Source organism: Mastomys coucha, unplaced genomic scaffold, assembly GCF_008632895.1.
Source record: "Mastomys coucha isolate ucsf_1 unplaced genomic scaffold, UCSF_Mcou_1 pScaffold12, whole genome shotgun sequence".
In the NCBI taxonomy this organism is placed as follows: domain Eukaryota; kingdom Metazoa; phylum Chordata; class Mammalia; order Rodentia; family Muridae; genus Mastomys; species Mastomys coucha.
Genome location: NW_022196894.1, coordinates 49,775,842 through 49,786,370, shown reverse-complemented (window position 1 = coordinate 49,786,370; position 10,529 = coordinate 49,775,842). Strand labels below are relative to the sequence as shown.

The window sequence follows — 10,529 nt, the reverse complement described above, 5'->3', positions numbered from 1 at the left end:
AATTCTGGAAAAACAATGATTGGAATATCATTGGTGATAGATCCCAGGTAGGAGTTACAATTAGCCATGGTTTGTTTTAATTGTATAGATTATATAAAATACTGGTTCAAGGGTAATTCTACTATCAAATCTTGAGCATTGGGGGGCACATTTCAATTTCTGGATCAGAGGGAACAAAGTGTGGAGCATTTCAAAGTATTAACTAGTAGTCCCTTTTCATAATGAAAAATAATCTCATCTACTTTTTTCAAACAAATTTTGTGAGTTTTCACATCTTGTTTGCTTTGTCTTGCATAAAGTGATTCATGAGATTCACTTTCCTTGATGAGAAATCCAGCAGTGGCTACTGAATGGATGCAGTAGGGATCTTGGTACAATTCAGAAAATTATTTACACTTCCCTACACCGCAGGTTCCAATAAACTCTGTCAGCACATCTTTAGCTTTTAAATTCTTGAGGAAAATCTCTTGTATTATCTGAGAGTGGAGGAGAATATGTTGTGGGTCCCAGTGCTCCTGTTGTAAACCTGCCCTCTCATCTTTTAAGGATGTTTTAACAGTGTTAGGACAACAAAGGGGCAACTCTGGGTTTTAGGCTCTGCCGATTGTTGGTAAGTTACATGAAGCCCAAAATATCAAAATATCACTGTATCCGTATGACATCAGAACTTGTAAAACAAGTACAAAAGGTAAGAGCAGATAATAAAATAACAAACAGCCAATTGCAAAAAATATAAAAACTTGTATTCATCCCTCTTCCTAGATATAGGATAGAAAAACATTTAAAAATACCTCTCTGGTAACAGAAGCAACATATGACCATCCGAACAAACCTAAAATATTCAGACTATAAGTCCTCAAATCCTGTCTCATTCCATGAAAGCCAGACTGCAAAAGAATGTGCTGGATCCCCTTCCTGGATAAACAGAGCTTTGTCTATGAGTCTTGTACCATGGCAGCTCCATTGGATCTGTCTGATGTACAATCTTGTTGTCCTTTGTCAGGATGAGTGGTTATCTGAGGCATCTCTGTATGCGAGACTGGGTGTGGAGTAAAGAGTGGTAAGAAACAGCCATACAAACCTACAACTAAATCCATGTTTAAAAACTATCAAAATGTGGTTCAAGCATTTTTGCAAGGATATAGTTTTTATTCTCCCCCCCCCCACTATCAGGGATGCAAAAAAACAAAAACAAAACCAACCAACCAAACAAAAAATACCAAACCAAACAAAAAACCTGAAATTGTCACAGAGGTCTAAAGTCGTCACGTCAGTCTTTGAAGCTTCATCCATCAGAGTGGAGACATTTACCACCAAACGCATCTACACAAATAATATTGTGGAGTCCATGTGTGAGAGTTTGTGCTTTCAAAGCCAACAGGAGTGCAAAGCACATTACAGATGGTCAAAAGATATCTGTAGATTAAAAGTAAGCACTGTTTCATCTGACTGGATGGGGCAACACAGAACAGTCAATGACAAAACCCACAGAGTAAACAGGAATCCTACCATGACTGGAGAAAGGGTACTAAAAGTTTTGCAAGTTACAAGGCCTGCAGTACCAGTGATACATAACAGTCATCAGTGCCTTAGGGAGCTCCCACACTGTGAGGAGCCAGGGTGACATCATAAAATAGAAAATGGGCTCGATTCCACTGGTTTGAAAGGCAGTATGTCCATGACCTTATCTAAAGGCATATTAACATATTTCAAGGCGGTGGTCAAACCATCTCTCCTGAAAGTGATGCAGGCATAAATATCAGGGGATCTCATTATGGTACTGTAGTACAAACACTGTCTCATGCAAGCTTTTTTCTCCTGCATCTGCAGCAGTCACTTTTACAGCATCATGACACTCCTGGGTGGACGGGAGGGAGAGTTCGGAAACCTAAAGGTCACAGAACTTAAACTAACAAGAGAAGCTCTTTTATAGTATATAAAAACCCCTTACAAAAGGCAGTTTATTGACAAATAAATGCTTTTTACATTCAGGTTTTTCCCCCACCTCTCAACAGTGATGTTTCCCAAAGAAAAGACTCAGTAGTGAAGACAAGATCACACACATTTTTCTTTTTCTTTCTGCACTAGTTTGAAACACTGAAAAATCAGGACCTTCAGACTAGCATGCCTTGTGAATAGGAGAAATGGAAATGGACCTGGGGACATAAGGTGGGACCCAGATAGATGGCAACACAAAGAGATGGTTTAGCCGCCGATGTGGGCACAAGGGCAGGCATGGAAAAACTTACAGCAGACCTGACCAACTCTGCAAAGGGCCTGTCAGGCACACAGTACAGAAATCAAAAACAGACAAACTGCAATTCGGCCAACGTGTAAACAAGGAAAAGCATTTCACAGATTCAAAGTTCAAGGGGGAGTAAACGTCTTTAAATTATTTTATCAGTTCAACCCTGATTTCAAAGTATGGCTAACACAAACACAGAAGCTGCAGTGTGGGCAGCTAAGGAAGCTGAGGAACCAGAGCAGCTGGACTCCAGGCTGCTTTCCGGAGATGCCACACAGAAAGACATGGTGGCTCCTGCATTCCCTCTCAGTCCTTCTGTTTCATACTCCTGGAATATCTGTTAACTGCCCTTTAGTGCCCTGGCTGCTATAGATTCAGACGTGGGGAGACAGGAGGAGGGAAGGCAAATTCTCGAAGTATGCTCCTGGCCACTTCCACGTTATTCTGGGCAATCTCTAAGGCTCTCTTCACCTCTTCGAAGGCATAGCCCTCTCCCATGAGTTTTGCAATTTTTGCATCGACATTTTCCAATGCTGCCTCGGGCCCATGAGGCTTTCTGTGATGAATTTCTGGTGCAGTCCTTCGGGGTCGTGGTTTGGGGGGTCTAGCTGGTGCTTGCGAACCATCTGTGGAGATTGTCAAAGACAGATACCATTGAAACAGTGGGATAAAAACGAAAACTACAGAAGTACAACATTGTTATTTCAATACATTATGTTAAATATTATTGTTCATTTTCTTTACAACTATTTTTATTTGTTGGCTAGCTTATTGTAGAATGGCAAATGTTATTTCATGTGGCACAGACTGTGGCTACAAAGAGGAGGGGAAGAGGAGGAGAAGGAGGAGCAGGAGGAGCAGGAGGAGGAGGAGGAGGAGGAGGAGGAAGAGGAGAGGGAGAGATGAGAGGTTCCTACAAGGGGGATAAATATCCCCTATGACACAATTTTAAAAGTGCAGAATAGTCCCCAAATGATCTCTGTCCTACTCATGTTCTAGTGGAGGAGCTATTCCAAGAAATACAGTGTAGGGTTTCCTCCTTCCTGGTTTTTCAAGTTAATTTGCTGCACCTCACTTATTCCAAGGAAAAAGGAAACAAAAGCAGCAGATGGTTTGACTGTTAGTCAACAGGTTGAGCAAATTAACTGTGGCTTTGCTCAAGCAAACACTTTAGATTCGGATGCAGGAACTTTTGCCTAAGAAAACGCAAGCAGAGGGAAAAAAGCATCAGGAGGAGATTGGCTTACGGTTCAGGACCCCAGAGGTAATTCATTCTTTTAAATGTGTGCAGCAGTATGTGTAGATGTGTCTATATCTGTGTGGATGAGAGTGAGAGTGGGTACACACAAGCTATGACCCACATGTGATGGTCACAGGGCAACCGTGGGTTAGTCCTTGCCTTCCGCCTTGTCAAGGCAGTGTCTCTGGTTCATCTCCCCATATGGCAGGTAGGATGGCCTATGAGATTCTGGGGATACTCCTGTTTCTTACTCCCAGTCCACTGTAGGAGCTGAGATTACAGGCGCATTCTAATAGATCTGGCTTCAAATGAGTTCTGGGGATCGAAACTCAGTCCTTTACAGCTGTACAAAAAGTATACCATCTACTGATTCATATCCCCATCCCGGATAATAGCCTCATAAAAACCAATAACATTGGCACCCATGAACATACAGGACTCTTGAGAACAAAGAAAATTAATTATAAGCTACTATACCAATTCCCAGGGCATGGGATAGCTACCTACACAGAACACGTTTATCTGCCTATCTATATACATTAGTGCATTTTAGAAGTGCAGAGTTTAGGAAGCAGCAGAGCCACACATAGACAATGACACTTATTGAACATTTTTCAATAAGTGTCATTGTCTTCCTGTTCTTTCTGGCCCTGTCAACTCCCATAATAGCTTCAGATGATAGTGTAAGCTAGAATGTCAAATAAAAATCAAACCATAAAAATTACCAGCCACATTACCTCTTTTGGTCACTTTTGATCAATTACAGCACTTTTGCATGAAATGGTAACTTGTAAAAGAATCATTCCATTAACAGATATGGGAGGGTCAATACAACACATATAAATAAAAACCTCTCTTTGTTTCTACATCAAACTTGATAATAGTCCTACTTTAATTTTTCTTGTCTTACAGAAAAATTCCCATTTATAAATAGTGTAGCTGTAGATAATATATATTATAGTTGTATAAAGAACTTATGACTTGTGTCTTGTCAAAATCTCCATTAGTTTTCCCTCTGTAATTAACTATATGTCCCTGTGTAGCATCTAGGCCCTCACTATTTATTGGCTGGAGAACAGGTCCTGCAAACTCCTCACAACTGCTGATGTCACTAATGTCTCAGGCCCTTGCTTGAAGCAGAATTAACACCACAGGTTCCGTGCTGATTTCTACTCTCCCACCCCAATATACAAGGACCACCACCATTTCAATTTCATGAATATCTCTATACTCATAAAAAGTGAGCTCCTCATACTGTCTTCTGCCCATACCTCTTTACCTGGCAAATAACTAGTAGGTCTCTATTCCTGTGTGATGCACAGACAACTGGTATACCTGATTTTGACAATACGTATACAGTGCCCAAACTCACTAATCCCAACTGCATAAGAATCTGAGGAGAGATGGTGACCAGCTAGACTCAGAGGCAACACTGTATATTAAACAAATGCCTAAGGTTCAGGGAACATTGAGGAAGGGGAACATAGAAAGATTGTAAGAGCCAGAGGACTAGGGCACCTGCTATGAAGCAGTCTTTTATACATAAAAAGGAAAGCTGTACACATAAAATCTCCAATACTTATGACCTGTATAAATATAACATGAGTTGATAGGCACTGGGGATGGGACAATATCAAAGGCCCAACCTCTAATAAGACTACCATATAAAAGTAGGAAAAACATTAACAAGATGTACAAATTTCAAAATAGGAACATAAATATTTGAGAAACAAAGAGTAATATGTTGCCTCTAGAAAAACCTAACTCCAGCAAGATTCAAAGAAAGATACCCAGATAAAATACTTTACAAAAGAATTTAAAAAGAATGAATAGAAAAAAAAAAGTCAGAGCTCAAAAAAAAAATCAAAGTCACCAGGTGAGTGAAATGAGGAAGACAATGTGGGCAACAGGGGTAAGAAATGCAAAGTGAGATTCTGAAAGAGAACCAAGCATATCTTAGACACAGAGCTCAGAATAGAAATGTCAGCAGCTCATAGAATCAAGGGGCAGAAGCAAGGTCTTGAAGATGTGTCTTTTGAAGCACCCTGTTTGTGCTCCCAACAAAAGCATAAGACCCTCAAGATCTCTGGCACACTAGTAAATGAGAAACAAACAACGAAAGAAAAAAACAACAGAAAAGCCCAAATCGACATTTTAGAATACCTGAAAGTAAGGAGAAAAATTTCATCAGGGGCAAAAAAATTCACTGATAACCTATGACTAATAGCAGAAGCTTTCATGATCTGAAGATAGATACAAACATTCGGGTAGAGGATATGTACAGCATCCCAATAAACATGACCAGAAATGAACATCAAAGAACTCATTACAATTAAACTGTCCAAACTATAAAACACAAAGAAACGATTTTAAGTCTACCACTGGAAAGATCAAAGTCACACTTAAAGGCACCATATCAGAGTAACAGTGAATCTTTGAGCAGAAACTTTTTAGGCCAGGAAAGCATTAAGGGATATATTCAGATTCCTGAAAGAAAACAATGCTTGCCATGATGACAATGTCCATCCAGAGAACCAAGACCTTCCAAGACAGCAATCATTCAGAAAGTCTCTGATTGCTAGAGACAGCTTCCAAATATGTGTAAGAAGTCCTACACCCTGAGGTGAAACAAATGTAATCACCATCATGAAAATATGTGAAATGGGAAACTCCACTGAAGAGGACATACACCATAAAACAATGGAGCAAGCACATTGAATCAGCAAACAAGGATAAAGTAATAGGTCTAAGACACACACACACACACACACACACACACACACACACACACACACACACAAGCACTCACTCACACGAGAGTAAAACAATTTCCAACAATAGATAGGAAAGCTAGTATGTAGGGAGCTAGTGAAGTCCTCAATAAATGTGTATTGTTTGACTTGGGTATGGCCACGTCAAGGATTCCAATGCCTCAGCCCTACAGGAGTAGCAAAGATTGCCCTAGTGAGGCTCCAAGACGAGAGCTTTCTAAGGTCTGAATGTGAATGTTGACAGTATGTGCAGAAGATGTTCACTGTAGCTGTCTCCAAATGTAAACAGTCTAAGAACTGTTCACCTACAGAAACAGCTCCTATGGAGATTAGCTACACCAATTCCTTGTTTAGTTTTATAGTTTTATATAATAACCCTGGTTCCGTGTTCAACTGTATATAGTAAACATATAGAGAGTCTCAGGCCACCTGATCCCAGCTTTTCTGTATGTCTGTGTGTCTGTCATTATTCCTTCTCTCACTCCCCAGTTAAGTCAGTTCCCGGAGTCATGCAAACACAAACTCACTTCATTAGTAAATACACAAACAGGTTGAGAGTAAAGGATGGTCAATGATGTTCTCAACGGAAGCTTAAGACAGATGGACTGGCTACGTTTATATCTAAAAATAAACCTGAAGAGACAAAGAAAGTCACCTTATAATAAAGGTGCCAATTAACAAGGCAATATGACTGAATCTATATGAACTTATTATCAGAATACTCAATTTTATATAACAAAGCCATTGCTTATGGAAGGCCAGATGGTGACAAGATTTCAACATCCTGAATCTGTCAAGATCATCCAGATAAAGATATTAACAAACACCAGAACTCAACTGTGAAAGCGATAAATGAATTTAAATAACACCTACAGAATATTCTTTATCCAATGGTTGCAGAACAGACATTTTATCAGAACATGAAACTTTCTCTAGAATAGCCTATGTTAAGTCAACAAATTGAAAATTACTCAAATGGTACCTTCTATTCTTTCTGATCATAATGGAATAACATATGACTCAACAAAAGCATTCTGAAAATTGTAAAAATTCATAGAAACGGAAGATTCTTTTTAACAAGCAAGTGGGTCATGAAGAAGTTAGGAGCATTCTAAAATTTCTCAACACTAATGAAAATGGAAACATAATAGACAAAACATGTGAAATAGTAACAAGGGATATCCAAAGGTATAAAAACATGTTGTGAGGATCCTCACCTGGGCATGGGTGGGTAGGGGGTGGGAACAGAAACAGGGACACCAAACAAACAAAAAACAAAAACCAACCAACCAACCAAGCAAACAAACAAACAACCAAAAAACCCACAAGACAATAGCAGTAGCAACAGCAGCAGCAACAACAAAAACAAACAATAAAACCCCAAAATTCCAACAAATCCAAAAAGCCCTCAAGTAAACATATATCCCAGTAATCTCCGGAACCTAGAAAAGCAAGAACAAACCTAAACCTAATGTAGTCTGTGGAAGGAAACAACAAGAATTTCAGCAGAAATAAGTGCTGGTAAGGGCTAATTGAACCATGGCCTGCTTCTCCAGAAACTTAACTGAGATAAGCTTCCAGACAGCTTAATTGGGAAAGCAAGTGAGAAAGGGAAAATGAAACACTGCAATATCAGCCAGAGAAATGAGTCATAGAAATTCCTACAAACATAGGCTAATTCACAGGTAAACCCAGAGATATACATCTGTAGACATGTAAAATGGGTCAAACGAACCATGAAGACACAGAATATGGAGAGAACAATGGTGGTAATGAGACTGATATTTCTGATGAACACAGATACAAATATTCTCACCAAAGTTCCATGAATCAAACTCACTAGTAAGTCACAGAGATCACTTACTACCAGCACACTGGTTTCATCCCTGGGATTCAAGTTTATTCCCCATTATTCAAATTGGTTCCATAGTTAAAAGATAGCTCAACATATGGAAATCAGTACACTGACAGAATAAAATATGAAAGTCATATGACCATATATGATCTCAGTAGATTCATGAGAAGCATTTGATACCACTCAACACTTCTTTATGATAAAACCCCTCAACACAGTACAAATTAAGTACATAACCCCTAGATGACATTAATGTGAATGGAGAGAAGCTGCACGTGTTTTCTTTGAGATCAGGGGCCCATTGCCACCAGGTTATTTAGTACAGAACCATACATTTCAAACAGAATATCTAAACAAGAAACAACCCAAAAGCCATAAACATAAAGAAGGGAGGAGTTAAACCGACACTTCTTGTGACTGATTTTTGTGTGTACATGATTTTTGTACACAAAAGCTAAGGAGTCCACCAAAACAGTATTAGTATTAATTCAATGTTGTGGCAGAATGCAGAGCCCACATATAAGAATTAGTAGCTTTCCACATATAAGCAACTCAGTGATATAAAACCCATAAAAGCTACAGATAAAGCATTCAGGAATGAACCCAACTCTGGAAGTAAAAGAGCTCTATGGTTTAAGTTATAAATCAATAATTGAAGAAACTGACATGTAGAACAAAAAGGAAAACTCTCCATATCCATGGACTTACAGACTACGGATGTCTATAATTTATAAATTGTTCTATAGATTCAAACCCATTTGTGGATTCACACTGCAGTCAAAAGACCCATGATCATATTCACAGAGTGAGGGAATAACCTCAATATTCCTGTGAAAGCTCAGGGATTTCATGGAACCAAAGCAACCTTGAACAGACAGCAGAAAGTCGGAGATTCATGAGTGCTTCAGCAACCACAGGACAGGAAGGTGTGATTTTGGATTATATCCTAGCTTGGTTTTAGCTTGGCTACTATGGGAATCACAACACAAACTTCACTAACAATAAAAGAATAAATGTTTCTATAGCTTACTAAAATTGTTGGTGTGGGATCCTTGGCAGATTAGTAAAACATGCTGTTTTTCCTTACTCTATAAATTAAGCTAACTGCAGTTGTACACATTTATTTATATTTACATATACAGCTATGTTTAAAGTATATAACAGCATATACATAATATAAAATATCATCTATATATCTACATAAAAATTACTATGTATAATATACTTTGTATATTAAATGATACACATGATTCTCATTTCTAGCTTCCTAAAATAGTTATCAGAATTTGTGTCCTATAGTAAATGTTTAATAAGTATTACATAACATGTACATATAGTCTAGGGATATAGACTTAAAGTAATTTAGTAAATGAGTACAATTCTTGGAATAAGCATGAGTACTCTTTGACTAGTAATTTTCTTATGTTCTATATAGTTGATAATTAGAAGAAATAATGTGAATTCAACTGAATAAAGAATGAATAAAGTCATAAAATATGCTACAATCTTGTTATTCAAATATAAGCACCGTCAATTAATTTTGGAGCCTATTTACATTGTGATGTTGAATTACTACCATCTTGGACTCTGTTTAATCAACAGGTGAGTTCACATAAGGTTTTCACTGCAACATGAACACATGAAAAATCTCACATATATTGTGCTTAGAATACAGAGAATGGAGCACGGTACACTTTTCAGATCTTTGTGGAAAAACACTTCAGCCCTGAGGTTTTAAACTGGAGCTGTGTGTGGAAGGTTTTTCAAGTGGTATCAACCATCAGCTGAACTGGTAGAGATCAACGACAGTGACATTTCCATCGTGGAAACTTAAGTGTTAATGGCTATTTATGCCATCCCTGACGGTAACTTAAATGCATCTCTACACCTTGTGTGAATGACAGCTATGATTTCCAGCTGAAATCTCCAAAGAGATTACTAATATAACAATCTGTTCAACAGTCCTTCAATTTTCCATTAAGCTGAAAATAAACTAAGGATGAAGCTCCACTGCTCATTTCCTCCCTTATAACAACACCTCCTTAATTTGTCAGGATATTCAGAAATGAAATCCTTTCATGGGAGCCACAGACATCTTAGCACCATTTCAAGTCCTTGAAGTACCTTTTAACTACTAATGATATAAATAATCTCCTTCAAGGGTAAGGCTTTATGTAAGAACAGGCATTACGGAATATGTAAGGAATTCAAACTGCAGCAAATATACATTAAGCGAAAAGTGGCATCAAAATTCTATAAAACTTACACATAACTATTAGTGACACGAGCTATGTGTTTTATCACTTAATCATTCAGTAAATTTGCCAATGGCAACATTCACTTTTTTAACCTATGAAATACTTCCTTTGAGAAGAATGAACACACTTGAAGTGCCTTGTAGCTTTCTTTTTTTTTTTT

At 38.2% G+C, this 10,529-nt stretch overlaps 1 protein-coding gene across 4 annotated transcripts in view; it reads right to left on the bottom strand.

The window, feature by feature from the left end:
* Cblb (Cbl proto-oncogene B) overlaps positions 1-10,529 on the bottom strand; it is a 177,326-nt gene that overhangs the window by 691 nt on the left and 166,106 nt on the right. For all 4 annotated transcript variants that reach the window (XM_031364060.1, XM_031364057.1, XM_031364058.1 and 1 more), the window contains one exon: positions 1-2,871. This exon is cut by the window's left edge and continues 691 nt beyond it. In XM_031364060.1, coding sequence (XP_031219920.1) covers positions 2,612-2,871 — 260 coding nt within the window. In that variant the 3' untranslated portion in view covers positions 1-2,611. The remainder of the gene's footprint in view (positions 2,872-10,529) is intronic.